Genomic DNA, 18,814 nt, shown 5'->3' with positions numbered 1-18,814 from the left:
TAGTATCTTTGTCTCATTTTGGTGTCAGGGTGATGGTGGCCTCATAGAATGAGTTTGGGAATGTTCCTTCCTCTGTAATTTTTGGGAAGAGTTTGAGAAGGACAGGTGTTAGCTCTTCTCTAAATGTTTGATAGAAGTCACCTGTGAAACCATCTGGTCCTGCACTTTTGTTTGTTGGAAGATTTTAAATCACAGTTTCAATTTCATTACTTGTGATTTGTTTGTTGATATTTTCTGTTTCTTCCTGGTTCAGTCTTGGAAGGTTATACCTTTCTAAGAATTTGTCCATTTCTTCCAGGTTGTCCATTTTATTGGCATAGAGTTGCTTGTAGTAGTGTTAGGATGCTCTGTATTTCTGTGATGTGTGTTGTAACTTCTCTTTCTCATGTCTAATTTCATTGATTTGAGTCCTCTCCGTCTTTTTCTTGATGAGTCTGGCAGTTTATCGATTTTGCTTCTCTTCTCAAAGAACCGGCTTTTAGTTTTATTGATCCTTGCTATTGTTTTCATTGTTTGTATTTCATTTATTTCTGCTCTGATCTTTATGATTTCTTTCCTTCTGCTAACTTTGAGTTTTGTTTTTTCTTCTTTCTCTAGTTCCTTTAGGTGTAAGGTTAGATTGTTTGTTTGACATTTTTCTTGTTTCTTGAGGTAGGCTTGTATTGCTATAAACTTCTCTCTTAGAACTGCTTTTGCTGCATCCCATAGGTTTTGGATCGTCGTGTTTTCATTGTCATTTGTCTCTAGGTATTTTTGATTTCCTCTTTGATTTCTTCAGTGATCTCTTGGTTATTTAGTAGCTTATTGTTTAGCCTCCATGTGTTTGTGTTTCTTTACGTTTTTTTCCCTGTAATTGATTTCTGATCTCATAGTGTTGTGGTCAGAAAAGATGCTTGATATGACTTCAGTTCTCTTAAATTTAGTAAGGCTTGATTCTGATCCATGTTGTGATCTATCCTGGAGAATGCGCTGTGTGCACTTGAGAAGAAAGTGTAATCTGCTGTTTTCGGATGGAAAGTCCTATAAATATCAATTAAAGCTAGCTGGTCTATTGTGTCATTTAAAGCTTGTGTTTCCTTGTTAATTTTATGTTTGGATGATCTATCCATTGGTGTTAATGTGGTGTTAAAAAGTCCCCCACTATTATTGTGTTACTGTTGATTTCCTCTTTTATAGCTGTTAGCAGTTGCCTTATGTATTGAGGTGCTCCTATTTTGGGTGCATATATATTTATAATTGTTATATCTTCTTCTTGGATTCATCCCTTGATCATTATGTAGTGTCCTTCCTTGTCTCTTGTAACATTCTTTATTTTAAAGTCTATTTTATCTGATATGAGTATTGCTACTCCAGCTTTCTTTTGATTTCCATTTTCATGGAATATCTTTTTCCGTCCCCTCACTTTCAGTCTCTATGTGTCCCTACGTTTGAAGTGGTTCTGTTGTAGACAGCATATATATGGGTCTTGTTTTTGTCTCCATTCAGTGAGCCTGTGTCTTTTGGTTGGAGCATTTAATCCATTCACGTTTAAGGTAATTATCGATATGTCTGTTCCTATTACCATTTTCTTAATTGTTATGGGTTTGTTTTTGTAGGTCCTTTTCTTCTGTGGTGTTTCCCACTTAGAGAATTTCCTTTAGCATTTGTTGTAGAGCTGTTTTGGTGGTGCTGAATTCTCTTAGCTTTTGCTTGTCTGTAAAGCTTTTGATTTCTCCGTCAAATCTGAATGAGATCCTTGCTGGGTAGAGTAATCTTGGTTGTAGGTTCTTCCCCTTCATCACTTTATATATGTCTTGCCACTTCCTTCTGGCTTGTAGAGTTTCTGTTGAGAAATCAGCTGTTAACCTTATGGGCATTGCCTTGTATGTTATTTGTCGTTTTTCCCTTGTTGCTTTCAATAATTTTTCTTTGTCTTTATTTTTTGTCAATTTGATTACTGTGTGTCTCGGCATGTTTCTCCTTAGGTTTATCCTCCTGGGACTCTGCACTTCCTGGACTTGGGTGGCTATTTCCTTTCCCATGTTAGGGAAGTTTTCGACTATAATCTCCTCACATATTTTCTCAGGTCGTTTCTCTCTCTCTTCTCCTTCTGGGACCCCTATAATGCAAATGTTGTTGCATTTAATGTTGTCCCAGAGGTCTCTTAGGCTGTCTTCATTTCTTTTCATTCTGTTTTCTTTATTCTGTTCTGTGTCAGTGGATTCCACCATTCTGTCTTCCAGGTCACTTACCCATTCTTCTGCCTCAGGTATTCTGCTATTGATCCGTTCTAGTTTATTTTTCATTTCAGCTATTGTATAGTTCACTCTGTTTGTTCTTTAATTCTTCTAGGTGTTTGTTCTTTAATTCTTCTAGGTGTTTGTTAAACATTTCTTGCATCTTCTCAATCTTTGCCTCCATTCTTTTTCCGAGGTCCTGGATCATCTTTACTACCATTATTCTGAATTCTTTTTCTGGAAGGTTGCCTGTCTCCACTTCATTTAGTTGTTTTTCCTGGGTTTTATCTTGTTCCTTCATCTGGTAGATCGTCCTCTGCCTTTTCATTTTGTCTGTTTTTCTGTGAATATGGTTTCTGTTCCACAGGCTGCAGGATTGTAGTTCTTAATTCTGCTGTCTGCCCTCTGTGTGCTCTTTGCTTGACAGGTGTTTTTTGGGTGTCCCAAAGTGTCTGAAGCTGGTTGTGGTTTTCAGTTACTGCTATACTTGTATTAATGGAAGTTTGTAGAATTACTGTTAAATTGGGTGGAAATTCTGTTCTTACATATTGGTTGTGTTGTTACGATTTTAATTACTGCTTAGCTTCTTTTGAGTTCTTTGTTTGGTCACCAAGCATTTTTTTCCTTTGGAAAGTGCGACTGGGTGGGGAAGGTCTATGAAGTTGTGGTTCAATACAGATCTAGTCTAGAAGACTCTGCCACTTGTTGGCTTTGTACCCTTTGGAAAGTTATTTAGCCTACAAGATGTTGTGAAGCGGAGGCAGTGGTAGTACCCCATCAGCTGGAGTATGATATAAAATAATTCATGTAAATGCTGAGTATGATGCCTGGCACATAATCAGTGGTGGAAAAGTTATTGTGGTAAGTAGTTACTTTTATATTTAACTGCCATTTAAGAAAACATTGAGAACTCTTGCTAAAGTTGACTTTAGATTTTATGCTTTCCTTTAATCCTTTAATTAGTTTCATTTGGTTAAATTTCAATGCTAATGAGGCCAATGTCACTGTATCCCTCAAACCACATACCCATCCTTAGCCGTTTATCCCGTAGGGGATAAGTATTGATGTGAAGAGAAGGGAAGAGGAGGATTTGGTGATGTCACGTATGGCACTCGGTAAGTGCTGGGTAAACAAAGCCATTCCCACTTAGTGCTCTTCCTATGCCAACATCTGGCCTGGTGATGGTGATGAAGGGTCATCTTTACAGAATGCTCTGTGGGCCACAGAATTTGTATTCTACTCTCTGTGTTAAATGTTTTCTATTTATTGTCTTATTTAATTTTCACAGCGACCCTAAGAGATAGGGAACATTAATGTCCCTATTTTACACTAGCAAAGACTGAGGTTTAGAATTGTGAAGTGATTGGACTGTATAGCCAGTAACTGGTAGATCTGGACTTTGAACCGAAGCAGCAGATAAGCACAAATCTGTTACCCCTGACAAACAGTTTAAAAGAGCAAGTCCTAGTGATGGTGGATCCATTGTGTCGCACAGAGAGGAGGGACAAAACTTATATCTGATGGTGTAGAACCAGCTTGGGCAGTGTTTTGGGGTGTGGGCACGTAGCTCTGTTTTGTGTGTTCCCACATGTGCACATCCAAGGAACAAGCCGGTGGGAGGGGTTTAGATGTTCCAGGCTACTTGGAAGAGACCTCTGGGAATGACAAAGCTTAGGTGTGAATTCAAGTGCAGTTGAAAAATGAGCAACAGATTTTAGTGAATTTCTCCATGAATCTGTTTCTCCAACTCTTTCATTTTGTGCTGATTTTGATCCAAAGCGTGATGTAGCCAAGTGCTAATGCAGCTGTGTGTCAGAGGGAAAAGTGAGAGTGCTTTTTCTACTTATTGCTCTATTTATGCCTTTAATTTATAAGTTTAAAAAAATTTCCTTTCTGTGCTTTCTTGGTAAGGCCTGGATAATGGTAATAAAGGACACCCGTGGAAAAATTCTGGGAACCCAAATGACTCTGTATTCTCTCTTAATTCTCTAGGGACACGTAAATTGAATTGGCTCAGCAGTGAACAGAATCGATTGCAAAATCACGTCTTAGTGCAGAGGGAGCATATGAAAGCTTTCCTCACCCTCCTTTGATTTAATTAAATTGTACTCCCATCATAGCTTCTGGGTGAGGACTCATAGAATTGCAGTACCCTGTGATTTGTATCAAAGACCTACTTTCCTGCCCTGATGTTTATCTTCAGAATCGAGCCCTGTGGTTCAAAGAATATGAAGTGTTACTTCTGTGTAGGTGCCAGCTGGTCACGTGGGTTAGTGGTGAATGCTTCAGGCTGGAATCAAAGGCCATTCCCAGTTTCATTTTCTCTCCAACTCGGGGCAGATTCTTTCTTCCAGTGACTCACCTTCCCTAGCTGCACAGACATCTCATCACCTTTAGCGTCGTCGTCGTCATCATCATCATCATCATCATCATCATCATGTCTTATGTATCACGTGGTTAGTGGTTAAGAGCTTGGGCTTTGGAGACAGACTGTAGGAGTTTCTGTCTGGATTCTGCCCAATTCCAGCTGCCTGACCTTGGGCAAGTGACCTAACCTCTCTAATGCCTCAGTTTTCTCATCTATATGTCAGGAATAATTAGGTTGGTGTGAGGACTAAACAAGATAAATGCATATCGAGTGCTCAGAGTGGTGTCTGACACATAATAAGGCTTTTGTCACCATCGTTTGTATTAATCCGTTATTGCTGTTGTAATTATTTTATAATGAATCTCAGATGGACCCTGATAACATAGAGTAAACGTATGTAATTTGTATTCTCTGGAAACATGCACTTGAAAACAAGTGTTCATTGCTATGGATATTTCACAAATTCTCATGCACAGTGTTCAGCAGAAACTAGTGCATCTCTGAATGAAAGTACTATAGAAAGCCAGAGGGCTCAGAGACTTGCATGTGGCCAGGTCTTAGAGTACTCTGGCTAAGCAGGATGGTTAGACTTTAGCTTAAGTTGGGTTGTTGAAACTGTGTATTAACTGATTTATTCTTCCTAGGAGCCATAATTCCGGAATTGTTGAGTGACTCATGTCCCCTTGAATTGATCCTGGAGACTTGAGTTCTGTCCTTTTAAGACAGAGGCTCTTGAGAGGCTTACTTGAAGGCATACAAACCTAAGATAACTCTACTAATCAATCCTAAGACACAAGCCACTGCCAAAGAGACCTTTTATTTTAGGAAATTGCCCTTGTCTCTGAACCTCAGTCTGACATTAGTGGGCTACTATGAGATCTAAAGAAGGTTTCCCCAGAACAGACAGAGCATTTCTAAATGGCAAATCGCATGCCCTCTGCTTCTGCCAGAATGGAAGGTATTTACAAACCATAGGCTGCTGGTATGGCTTGGAAGTTGTGTGCATTTGCCACTGCCTGGAAAAGTAAATGACAGTTGGAACATCCCTACAACGGCAAGATAGACTACTACACCACCTTCCAGCTTTGTGTCCTTGGACAAACTATGTAGCCTCTCTGGGCCTCAGGTTCCATACCTGTACAATGGGAATAACACTAGTACCTGACCCACAGCGTTGTTAAAAAGATTTGATGATGTCACGTATGGCACTTGGTAAGTGCTGGGTGAACAAAGCCATTGCCCCTTAGTGCTGTTCCCACGCCAGCATCTGGCCCGTGTGATGGTGAGCCTGCTCCCCCACCCCGGGCCTTCCTTGCTGGGCCATGTAGTCACGCAGTCCTGGCAGGCATGGTTTGCTAGCTTCATTTCAGACTCATTCTCCTTGGCTCATTTACCCAAACCAGACAGAGATTAATGGCCTGGCCTCGGAGGATCGGGCGGCACACGTTCCTGGTGCCTTTGGCTCATTGATATCGCCTCTCTGATTTGAGGAATGCCTGCGTGTTCCGGGACTGGGCCTCCTGAGCCCCAGGAAACATTAAAAGAAAGTAACTTGCTGCAAATTCACCTCCTAGTTAAGGAGGGCTGAAAGCCCTGTATTTTGTTGTTCCTTCTGGATTTTGCCATTTAGAAACAGGAGCAGGTTTCTCTGGGATAGGAAGTTTGAATTTAATGGGAGACATGAAGTGAGCAGGGATGGCTGGAAAAAATACTTGCCCAAATATTGTCTCTTCCCCTGTGTTTCCCTCACCTATCTGTCCCATTTTAGTGCATGCCACTGACCGTGAATGGCTGGTCCTCGCTATTACGAGGCTACTCACTTTGCTCTGCAGGATTGTGCCGCTGCCTCTCTCTTTGCCACATCCTCATCTCCTGCCCTTCTCTGTTGTGCACTAGTTGCCAAGTGCACTGGCCTTCCTCCCTCCAAAAGGCCATACCAGGGCTCCCCTGGTGGCGCAGTGGTTGAGAGTCCGCCTGCCTATGCAGGGGACGCGGGTTCGTGCCCCGGTCTGGGAAGATCCCATATGCCGCGGAGCGGCTGGGCCCGTGAGCCATGGCCGCTGAGCCTGCACGTCTGGAGCCTGTGCTCCGCAATGGGAGAGGCCGGAACAGTGAGAGGCCGGCATACCGCAAAAAAATAAAAATAAATAAAAAGGCCATACCAGGCTCACAGTCTTTTGACTCCTTTTATGCATATAAACTGATGCCTTTTCATTCATCAGACAATAATGCTTGAAGTTCAGAAACCCCTTTATTCTCATCTTTCTGACCTTCAGTAAGTGCCTGTGTGTCTTTGTAGTCTTCTTCAGGAAATGAATAATGATCATAAAATGGAGTGGTTTGTTAAATTATCTGTTTGATAATTCAAAGACCTTCTTGGCTGACTCCTTCAGTTTATAGATGGGGCAGTAGAGACCTGCAGATGGTGAGAAACTTAACCCAGTGACACAAGGCAATCGGGGGGCTGTGTTGGAACTATTGCCCAGCTCTTGACCAGCATCTCACCCATATTTCCTAGCAGGTAAAAAGTCCCCTTAGGGTGTCATGGCTCTTTTTTCAGAGATGCTTGGCTCTGTTCCTCAAAGGGTTAAATAAGTGGCTCTCAACCAACAGTGGCCATCACAATCATTTGGAATATCCTTTTTTATTTATTTTTTTTAAGTTATGACCAGTTTCATGCTGTGCCTTTTCATACCTACAGAATCATAAGCACCAAAGAAAGATTTGGGCACTATGATTTTCTTTCTAAAGCAGAGGCTTTATTATCTTATTTAATAATGTCAGCATATCAGGGATTCGCAAACTATGGCCCACAGGCCAAATCCAGCTCACCACCTATTTTTGTATGGCCCATGAGCTCAACATGGTATTTACAGATGAACATTTGCAATTGACTTGATGATGAGAAACATTTTGAACTCTATTTAAGCTAAATGTTATCCTTCCTCCATAAAAAATTCTATTCTTCTGATTAGTCAATCTGTATTTCAAAAAATTATACTCCTTGGAAAAGGTACTCCAAGTGGTTGTACTGACCACTCTTGCCTGAGAACCAGTTCTTTAACCCCTGGATGAACCAAGCCAAGCATCTCTGAAAAGAGCCATGAAACCCTGATTTTCACCTGCTAGGAATATTATACCTGTATCTCAAAAACTTACTATATTTTGAATTTTGTCAAGAAAAAATTGTGGAAATTTGTCTTCTCTCTTGTTTTACAAGTACCTGTATAATATCATTGATTTGACTTTTGCCTCCTGGCCTGCAAAACCTAAAATATTTACCAACCTGTCCTTTACAAGAAAAAGCTTGCCAGCTTTTTCAGTGTGTCATTGTTTTTTATTGGGGTACATTCCCTTTTATGAATTCTGTAAATCATTAAAGCGTTTTCTATTGTAAAAGTAATATATTCTCCTTATAACATTCAAATTTATGGAAGTATATGAAGTAAAAAATGATTGGTCTCATTCCCCAGTGTTAGCACTTAAGAGTTTGTAATGTATCTCTGTCCAGACTTTGCCACGTACTAGCTGTGAGACCTTAGTTAACCTCTCTAAGCCTTTCAAATTCTCCATCTGTAAAACAGTGATAATAACCGTTCCTACCCAACAGAATTGTTGCATAGATAATTTGAGATAATTCATGTGAATTGCTTAGCACGTTGCCTGGTGTGCAGTTAATGCTTAATGATTTGTAACTAATTACATTTTTTTCTTCCTTTTTAGTTTATATACAAACATAAGTTTGGGGTTTTATTAAAGGAGGAATATGATTTTTTTTTTTTAACAATAAAGTTCCAGAGGTGGTTCTGATGTGCACACACTTAAGAGCTGAAGTAAATACTGGGATGTAGGTAATTATAGAAGGGATTTCTATTTGGCGGCCAGAATTGCCTTCCATTGGTCTAGCACAAACCAGGGAAAAGGAAAAGGTAATGGTTTTCTTCAGCGAACCTGTAGGGTAGTATAAAATTCACACAAGTAAATGTTATTTCTGTTTTCCAGGTCTACAACTCGAACAAAGACAGCCAGAGCGAAGGGAGTAAGTATATTGATTGCTTGGATACTTTTCTACGGGTGGGGGTGGGCCTGGGCCTGGAGAAGTTGCTATTATGGGGAAGAACCACCAGGAGGTGCTGTGGGCATGTTGGGTCTCCCCATTCCTCCAGTGCAGCCGAGCTACTTCTGCTCCAGTTTACGGCGTCAGTGACTCCAGGACGGTCAGTGAGCCCAACTGGCAAGGCCGTGATGACATCTTGCACTGTATAACCCTTCACACTGCACAAAGAATTTTTATGTACATTATCTCAGTTAATCCTTTGTTGTCTTAAGAATGTAGCTCCAGTCACCACTTAAAAGTCACTTAATCCGATAACACCCAGCTCCCCCAGCGCCCTGTCCTGTGGGAAGCCAGAATTGACTTTGCCTCCCTCACAGTCTCGCTCCAAGCACTGGAGAGCCAGAACCATCTTAATGATCGCTTAGTAACTAACTCTGTGTTCCTTGTTGCCACTTTGGGGAGTTAAGAGTGGAGACGAAGAACTCTGTAATAATATTCCTCTTTCCTGGGAGTGACTCTGGGCGGCCTCTGTAGAATATACAGCACATTTCCCCTGCTACTGGCTTGGAGCACTCTGGTTAATCATGATTTCCAAGGGCACCTGTAACCTTGTAAAGATGATGGGATTAAAATGAAACCGCTATTGCTAGAGTGTTTGGGCTGATTATCTCCTTGGTGCACAGGGGAAAAAACAAATTCCTGCCACGTTGCTACCAGAGTACAAAGGAAATTCTGTCCCCTTGCCTCAGATTTGCTTTGTAAGATCCACTTGGAAAAAAAATTCCAAGATAGCCCTACCGTGAATTCCAGTAGTGTCAGTAAAACAGTACCTCTTCATGTGGACAAAAGGATGAGCTGTTTTTAGGGTGTGTGAAATCCATTATAGGACAGAGATTTTCTTTCTTTCATTCCTTCCAAAATACAGATTCTACCAGAAGTTTTAAATAAAATATTAAGTAATTTGGAATGGTTGCTATTGGTAGGTTAAGAGGCCTTTGGGAGAGGAAAAAATGTTTCTTTTTTTTCCTTCAGGAATTGAACAAGGGGAAATTTTTTTCAAATAAATATTCAAGGAAACAAGTCATTCCGCCCCACCCCACCCCCCACCGCCCGTGTCAGGTGGGATTGTTTTAGAATATCTGAAATCAACCCTGGTTAACTTGGCCTAAAATAACAGTACAATAATAATAATAATAACAAAGGAATACAGAAGGCTTCAGTGTAACTCACAGTAAGGTAGGAAGACCTTAAGAACCAAGGCTTGAAAACAGACCAGTTCTGGAGACCCAGGGACCAATGAGAAAGGGTCTTCTGGATGATATTTGCAGGATGATAAAGCCCTTAAACTCTTTTTTAGTCCTTGCCTCACTCTTCTGAAGGTCCAGTTCCCAGGAAAGATAGCATCAAGGTGGTCTAGCTGTGGCCTACCCAGGGGAAGACAACACACCTTGATTGATGGTTTCAACAGTGTTCATAAAATGGGAGCAGGGTGGTTTACCAAAGGGAGATCGGGGAAGCCACCGGGACAAGAGAGTATAGATGCCAAGCAGGGTGAAATAACAGATGCCCACACCATGCCCTAACCTGGGAGATACTTCTGCCATGAAGGACCCAGGAACTGTGGGGGACGAGATGCATATGAATGGAGAACCAGCCCCCCCTTCACCCCACACCAGAAGTTTGCCTGTAACTTTTGACCTTACGAACCTACTTCTCTCTCCTTGAGATAAGTGCCACTAGATTTGAAAGACGACCATGACTCTGCTGGTGGCCATAGCAGCTGGTTGTACTGTTTTGTAAGGCCTTTGGGGCATATGTATCGGAAGCCTTTAAAATGTAAATATCCTTTGACCCAGTGATTTGTCCTAAAGGATAGGCTGGAGTGCAAAGATGTTTCTGTAAAAAAGTTCACTGGAGCATCGGTAATAATAGTGAAGAATTGGAGACCATCTAAATGTTCAATAGGAAGTCCGTTAAAAATATCATAAAGTACTATGTAGCCTTCAAAAAGAACAAGAGAGATCTTGGTATATTTGCAGAAATGGTATCCACAGTATACTGTTCATTGAGTTTTTAAAAATTCAGGTTGTAGAACCATGCATTTATTAAAATAAATTAGTTGACTCATCTAGATACATTGATAGAAAAAAAGTCTGGAAATACATTTATCATTAAACTCTTACTCAGGATAGAGGGCAGATTATTGCGAGACACTGACCTTCTACTTTAAATATTCTGTGTACTTTGCATTGTCGACAAAGAGTATGTATTTTACAATAATGGCGATTAATAGGTAGCATTTATCGACTGCTTACTGTGTTTCAACGTGTTTTATCCACATTAGCTCATTTAAAGCTCACAGCACTGACTGAGGTAGGTGCTTTTGACCTACTTTGTAGATTAGGAAATTGAGGTTGGTGAACTCAGGAGATATGATTTAATCTGAGTTCTGTCTGATTCTAACATCTTTGCTGTCAACCATGAGAATATTCTACCTCCCTAGGAAAAGAACAATACAGAAAGTTCTATCTTGGGAAACACAGACACTTGCAACGTTTTGCTTCCGGCATCCCGTTATCCACAGGGTGCAGAGAGTTGGCTGCCTCGAGTCTCTGATGATTCTTCAATGGCTTATTACACTTTCATTTAGGAAGTGGGAAAGAAAAATGTGTTAAACATATTGCCCACTTTTCCAGGAGTACTTTTGATAGAAATAGCATTTCTAGGGTATTGCTATTCTTTTTTTTTTTAATAAATTTATTTATCTTTGGCTGTGTTGGGTCTTTGTTGCTGCTTGTGGACTTTCTTTAGTTTCGGCAAGCTGGGGCTACTCTTCATTGCACTGCACGCGCTTCTCATTGCGGTGGCTTCTCTGTTGCGGAGCACGGGCTCTAGGCGCACGGGCTTCAGTAGTTGTGGCACACGGGCTTAGTTGCTCCGCGGCATGTGGGATCTTCCTGGACCAGGGCTCGAACCCATGTCCCCTGTATTGGCAGGTGGATTCTTCAACCACTGTGCCACCAGGGAAGTCCCGGGTATTACAATTCTAAAAGATGTTCTGTTCACTGATTTCCAAGCTGGCAAAACCAGAGGACTGTTCTGGGTTGGTGCTTCCTCCCGTCCTTTGGCAGTAGGAACCCCTCTTCACATCACACAAGCCTTAGCTTTGCTTCCCCTCCCCTCCAGAGCGCTCGTCCCTTTCGTATTCCTCATGGCAGTGATTTGCAGTTTCACTGCGCTCATCGCCACAGGTGGCGCTATTGCCCAGGGTCTGATTGTTCTGCAACTCTGTTTATATGACAGTCAAAACTTTTTTAAAGGTAAGAAGTCAATCTGATAGGAATTTAAGAGCGGGACATCGCACTTTTCACCTTTAATAGCCATTTACAAATGTCTAGCATTTTCCTTTCTAGAAAATATTTTGGTGGGAATTTCAATGCCAACGTTTTATCACAGAACCAGAATGTTTTCAAGAGACAGGTAGCAAAAGGGAATTCCGTTGGGGACACTTCTGAATTTGTTGCTTTTCTCTTGAAGTTTCTCTCAGGCCGTACAGTGCCTGTGGGGTATAAGACAGGGCCATAAATAATGTCTGGCAGCTGCTGGTATTTTCCAAGTGGCCCAGTTGCCAGGAGAGGATGGCAGCAGATAAATACATGCACATTTCTTTGCAGAGCCTTTTTCACCTCCTCTTTCTTCTCTGTTTGGATCTCAGGTACAGTGACTGAAATAATCATAATCCCCGGTTTGTGGCACATGATCATCACAGGCCCCTCCCTTTCGCCCTTCATTCATTCATTTCTTCATTCACTCACTCCCTTTTAGTTCTTTTCCCACCTCCTATTCCTGTCCTCCCCTTCACCATTCTAATGTGTACCTTTCAAGTGTATTCTTGGACAATGAGTATCTTTTATCTCCCTGTGTTTTTTTTTTTTTTTTTTTTTTTTGCGGTACGCAGGTTGTGGCCTCTCCCGTTGCGGAGCACAGGCTCCGGATGCGCAGGCTCAGCAGCCATGGCTCACGGGCCTAGCTGCTCCGCGGCATGTGGGATCTTCCCGGACTGGGGCACGAACCCGTGTCCCCTGCATCAGCAGGCGGACTCTCAACCACTGCGCCACCAGGGAAGCCCAATTGTAGATATTTTAAATATATCTTCCCATTTTGCTATCTGACAATTAATATTATGTGTGATATCCTTCCTTGAGTATAAAGTCTTACTTTTTATATATTCAAAAAAATTTTTGCCTTCTGGTTTACAATTTTCAAGTTGTGTTTTGAAAAAGGCCTTTCTGACCCATGTCACAAAGATATGCACCTACATTTTCTTTTATTGGCTTCATGATTTTGTCTTTCACACTTTGGTTTCTAATCCAACTGATACCATTGTATATGGTGTTTCATGAAGATTCAGTTTTGTTTTTATCCACATGAAAAGCCAGTTTTCCCAACAACATCTACCAAGCTATCCATTCTCACCCTCTTTGACTTGTGATACCAGCTATATTGTGTTAAGTTTGCACATCTGAGCTCTGTCTCTGAGCTCTTTATTTCCTTGGTCTGTCTGTTCTTGTGCTAATACCTCTCCAGTTGTAATATGATGACTTTGAGGCAGATCTTAATATCTAGTAGTTTAAGTCTCCTCTCTTTACTCTCCTTTTTAAGGGTTGACATAGCTGACTGTGGACCTTTATCCTTTTATATAAATTCTAGCTTAAGTTTGATAAGTTCCTCAAAAATTAAAAATTTTCATTTTGGATTGCATTGAAGTGTACAGGTTAATTTGTGGAAAAATGACACTTTAAAAAATATTAGTAATGGTTTAATCATTGAATGTTGTTTCTCACAGTATGCTTTACAAGTGACAAATATTTTTTAAAATGAAAAAAAATTTATTGAAGTATAGTTGATTTACAGTATTGTGTTAGTTTCAGGTTTACAGCAAATTGATTCAGTTATACATATATATTCTTTTTCAGATTCTTTTCCATTATAGGTTATTACTAGATACAGGATATAGTAGTTCCCTGTGCTGTATATTAAATCCTTGTTGCTTATCTATTTTACATATAGAAGTATCTGTTAATCACACTCCTAATTTATCCCTCCCCCACCTTTCCCCTTTGGTGACCATAATTTTGTTTTCTGTGTCTGTTTCTGTTTTGTAAAAAAATTCATTTGTATTATTTTTTAGATTCCACATATAAGTGATATAATATTTGTCTTTGTCTGATTTACTTCACTTAGTATGAGTCTGATAGTCTCTAGGTCCTTTCATGTTGCTGCAAATGACTATTTTTTATGGCTGAGTAATATTCCATTGTGTATATATACTCCTTCTTTATCCATTCATCTGTCAGTTGACATTCAGGTTGCTTCCGTGTCTTGGCTATTGTAAATAGTGCTGCTATGAACATTGGGGTGCATGTATCTTTTTGAATTAGAGTTTTTGTCTTTTCCAGATATATGCCCAGGAGTGACATTCCTGGATCATACGGTAGCTCTATTTTTAGTTTTTTAAGGAGGCTCCATATTGTTTTCCATAGTGGCTACACCAATTTACATTCCCACCAGTAGTGTAGGAGGGTTCCCTTTTCTCCACACTCTCTCCAGCATTTATTTTTTGTAGACTTTTTGATGATGGTCATTCTGACTGGTGTGAGGTGATACGTCATTGTAGTTTTGATTTGTATTTTCTCTAATAATTAATGGTGTGGAGCATCTTTTCATATGCCTGTTGGCTGTCTTTTTAAAATTTTTTATTATTTATTTATTTATTTTATTTTATTTTATTTTTTACTTATTTTTTTTGCGGTACTCGGGCCTCTCACTGTTGTGGCCTCTCCCATTGCGGAGCACAGGCCCCGGACGCACAGGCTCAGCGGCCATGGCTCACGGGCCCAGCTGCTCCGCGGCATGTGGGATCTTCCCAGACCGGGGCACGAACCCACCTCCCCTGCATTGGGGGGCGGACTCTCAACCACTGCGCCACCAGGGAAGCCCTATTTTTATGTTTTATTTTTGGCTGCGTTGGGCCTTCGTTGCTGCACACGGGGACTACTCTTTGTTGCGGTGCACAGGCTTCTCATTGCGGTGGCTTCTCTTGTTGCGGAGCACGGGCTCTAGGCGCACAGGCTTCAGTAGTTGCAGCTCGCGGGCTCTAGAGCACAGGCTCAGTAGTTGTGGCACACGGGCTTTGTTGCTTCGTGGCATATGGGATCTTCCCGGACCAGGGATCAAACCTGTGTCCCCTGCATTGGCAGGCAGATTCTTAACTGCTGCGCCACCAGAGAAGTCCCTATCTGTATGTCTTATTTGGAGAAATGTCTATTTAGAAATGTTCTAACTTCATTGGTTTACATACAGCTGGGAAAATTGACACTTTTATAATACTAAGTCACCTCCTTCAAGAGCTTTGAATGTCTTTCCATTTATTCAGACCTTTACTTTTCTGCCTAGAAGTCTTCTGTTTTCTTGGTTAGGTTAATCCCTACATACTAAATTCAAAAACCAATCTGCTATTTTTGGCAGTCGTATGAGCTGCTCAACCGTGGATCCGGCTGCCATCAGGAACCTTACCTTGCTTTGTTCCTGGAATGTCAGGAATATACATCAGTGACACTGAGTTTTCTCTAGTTGGTCAAATTCTTGCCCAGTAGTGGAGGGAAGGGAAAAGATGGGAGTAAGAATAGACAGAGAAGAAGAAAGTCTGGTTTGTTGCTTCCTAAGCTTCTTTACTGAGAAGGTGATCACACCAGTGTCAATCATTCTAAATGGCAAATGACTGTCGTTGATTTTCCCCTTTATTATTACAAAGAACAGGACTCTTCCCTGGGCAGGGACCCCTCCTCTTCCCATCTTACCCTTTGCCACCTTAATGTGTATCTCCTGAGTCTACATGTCCTGTTTCTTGCTTTACGTTGGCTGCAGTTGTGAGATTTACTCCCCAAAGTCTCTATGAGAATTGGTTCATTCTCCTTTGAAATGAGCCCAGGTCAGAAGCAGAAGGGGGAGCTAGGAAGGGACCTATTCTCAGCCCCGCTGCTGTGGTCCTGTAGTCCCACCTGAGAGACAGTTGGGAAGCTGAGAACTTGTCAGAGAGGGTACACAGTCCAGTGCATGAGAGCAAGGGAAAGGCAGGCTTTTCTAGTGTGAGTTCGTCTTTACCAAGTTTGAAGTTTTAAATAATAAATGTCACCGCCAGCTTAGCTCTGAAAAGATTAGCTTGTTTACAGAAATGCTGCTCTTCCGCTGCTTTGCCAGCTGTTTGGAGACTGACAGACTGAGACAGAGAGGGATGTCTCCTAATCTTGGCTTCTAGTGCCACTTCCCTTACTGTGAGTATTAACTCGAATTCCATGGGTTAGTCGGGTCATTTAAAAGGAATATGCCCGAGTTGCCCTAGGTGTGCCTTGTCACACATTGTTGGCCCCAGCAGGCTTTTCAGAAGAATATTGCAGCCATTTTCTCTGCTTCCCACTCTTGTTGAACATGTTCTTTGCATCGACCTGAACCTCTCACTAGGCTTAACTATAGGAGTCCAGGCTTCATTCAACTAATACCTCTTGGAATTCTTAAGGGCCATGGCCCTGGGTGACATGAGTACTGAGGGGTGAGGACACCAACCAGCTTTACAGTTGCCTCTACCTTTAAGGAGTATATGGTCTGCTGATGAGGTTAAGACCCCTGGGAGATGATAGCCCGATGGCCCATCACACGTGTGTGTGTGTGTGTGTGTAGTACCTGTGCTCTCTGCAGATGCACTCATGTGCAGACAGGTGCCCACAGCCAACTGGAATGGGCTTCAGTCTAGGCTAGAAAGGCTTAAAAAGTGCCCTCCCTTCTCTCCAGAAGAAGGAAATAGAATTCTTCCTCTTTGCTTCCCAGTCTTAATTCCTTCATTCCTTCCAGTTTGTTTTTTATTTATTTTTTTATACAGCAGGTTCTTATTAGTTATCCATTTTGTACATATTTATTTTATTTTTAGCTACGTTGGATCTTCGTTGCTGCGCTTGGGCTTTCTCTAGCTGTGGTGAGTAGGGACCACTCTTCGTTGGGGTGCACGGGCTTCTCATTGCAGTGGCTTCTCTTGTTGCAAAGCACAGGATCTAGGTGCACAGGCTTCAGTAGTCGTGGCTCGCAGGCTCTAGAGCACAGGCTCAGTAGTTGTGGCACACGAGCTTAGTTGCTCCGTGGCATGTGTGATCTTCCCGGACCAGGGCTCGAACCTGTGTCCCCTGCATTGGCAGGCGGATTCTAAACCACAGTGCCACCAGGGAAGCCCAGTATATTTTCTTAATATAATCACTCCTATGCATTTTTAAATAGCTGAGATTATTTTTTATGGTTTTCTTTTTAATTTAATTTAATTTAGTTTTTATACAGCATGTTCTCAGTCATCCATTTTATATACATCAGTGTGCACATGTCAATCCCAATCTACCAATTCATCACACCACCACCATGCCATGCCACTTTCTCCCCTTGGTGTCGGTACGTTTGTTCTCTACATCTGTGTCTCAATTTCTGCCCTGCAAACCGGTTCATCTGTACCATTTTTCTAGGTTCCACATATATGCGTTAATATACGATATTTGTTTTTCTCTTTCTGACTGACTTCACACTGTATGACAGTCTCTAGATCCATCCACGTCTCTACAAGTGACCCAATTTCGTTACTTTGTATGGCTGATTAATATTCCATTGTATATAAGTACCACATCTTCTTTATCCATTCATCTGTCGATGGGCATTTAGGTGGCTTCCATGACCTGGCTGTTGTAAATAGTGCTGCAGTGAACTTTGGGGTGCATGTGTCTTTTTGAATTATGGTTTTCTCTGGGTATATGCCCAGTAGTGGAATTGCTGGGTCATATGGTAACTCTATTTTTAGTTTTTTAAGGAACCTCCATACTGTTCTGCATAGTAGCTGTATCAATTTACATTCCCACCAAGAGTGCAAGAGGATTCTTTTTTCTCCACACCCTCTCCAGCATTTGTTGTTTGTAGATTTTCTGATGATGCCCATTCTAACTGGTGTGAGGTGATACCTCATTGTACTTTTGATTTGCATTTCTCTAATAATTAATGATGTTGACCAGTTTTTCATGTGCTTCTTGGCCATTTGTTTGTCTTCTTTGGAGAAACGTCTATTTAAGTCTTCTGCCCATTTTTTGATTGGGTTGTTTGCTTTTTTAATATTGAGCTGCATGAGCTATATATATACTTTGGAGATTAATTCTTTGTTGATTTGTCTGCAAATATTTTCTCCCATTCTGAGGGTTGCTTTTCGTCTTGTTTGTAGTTTCCTTTGCTTTGAAAAAGGTTTTAAGATTCACTAGGTCCCCTTTGTTTATTTTTGTTTTTATTTCCATTACTCTAGGAGGTGGATCGAAAAAGATCTTGCTGTGATTTATGTCAAAGATTGTTCTTCCTATGTTTTCCTCTAAGAGTTTTATAGTGTCCAGTCTTAAATTTAGGTCTCTAATCCATTTTGAGTTTAGTTTTGTGTATGGTTTTAGGGAGTGTTCTAATTTCATTCTTTTACATGTAGCTGTCCAGTTTTCCCAGCACCACTTATTGAAGAGGCTGTCTTTTCTCCATTGTATGTCCTTGCCTCCTTTGTCATAGATTAGTTGACCACAGGTGCGTGCGTTTATCTCGGGGCTTTCTATCCTGTTCCGTTGATCTATTTTTCTGTTTTTGTGCCAGTACCATATTGTCTGGATTACTGTAGCTTTGTAGTATAGTCTGAAGTCAGGGAGTCTGATTCCTCCAGCTCTGTTTTTTTCCCCTCAAGACGGCTTTGGCTATTCGGGGTCTTTTGTGTCTCCATACACATTTTAAGATTTTTTTATTCTAGTTCTGTAAAAAATGCCATTAGTATTTGATAGGGATTGCATTGAATCTGTAGATTGCTTTGGGTAGTAGAGTCATTTTCACAATATTGATTCTTCCAATCCAAGAACATGGTACATCTCTCCATCTGTTGGTTACATCTTTAATTTCTTTCAGCAGTGCCTTATAGTTTTCTGCATACAGGTCTTTTGTCTCCATACATAGGTTTATTCCTAGGTATTTTATTCTTTTTGTTGTAATAGTAAATGGGAGTGTTTCCTTAATTTCTCTTTCAGATTTTTCATCATTAGTGTATAGGAATGCAAGAGATTTCTGTGC

At 41.1% G+C, this 18,814-nt stretch overlaps 1 protein-coding gene across 6 annotated transcripts in view; it reads left to right on the top strand.

The window, feature by feature from the left end:
- The window catches only part of ARHGAP26 (Rho GTPase activating protein 26), a 488,078-nt gene that overhangs the window by 242,858 nt on the left and 226,406 nt on the right, over window positions 1-18,814 (top strand). For all 6 annotated transcript variants that reach the window (XR_004477116.2, XM_033406543.2, XM_033406546.2 and 3 more), the window contains one exon: window positions 8,587-8,623. Coding sequence is in view for 5 of the 6 variants with exons in the window: in XM_033406543.2 (XP_033262434.1) it covers window positions 8,587-8,623 (37 nt within the window). In the remaining variant the exon portion in view is untranslated. The remainder of the gene's footprint in view (window positions 1-8,586; window positions 8,624-18,814) is intronic.

This window comes from Orcinus orca, chromosome 3, assembly GCF_937001465.1.
Source record: "Orcinus orca chromosome 3, mOrcOrc1.1, whole genome shotgun sequence".
Classification (NCBI taxonomy): Eukaryota; Metazoa; Chordata; class Mammalia; order Artiodactyla; family Delphinidae; genus Orcinus; species Orcinus orca.
The sequence above is the reverse complement of the archived record's forward strand: the minus strand, read 5'-3'. Positions and strand labels throughout refer to the sequence as shown.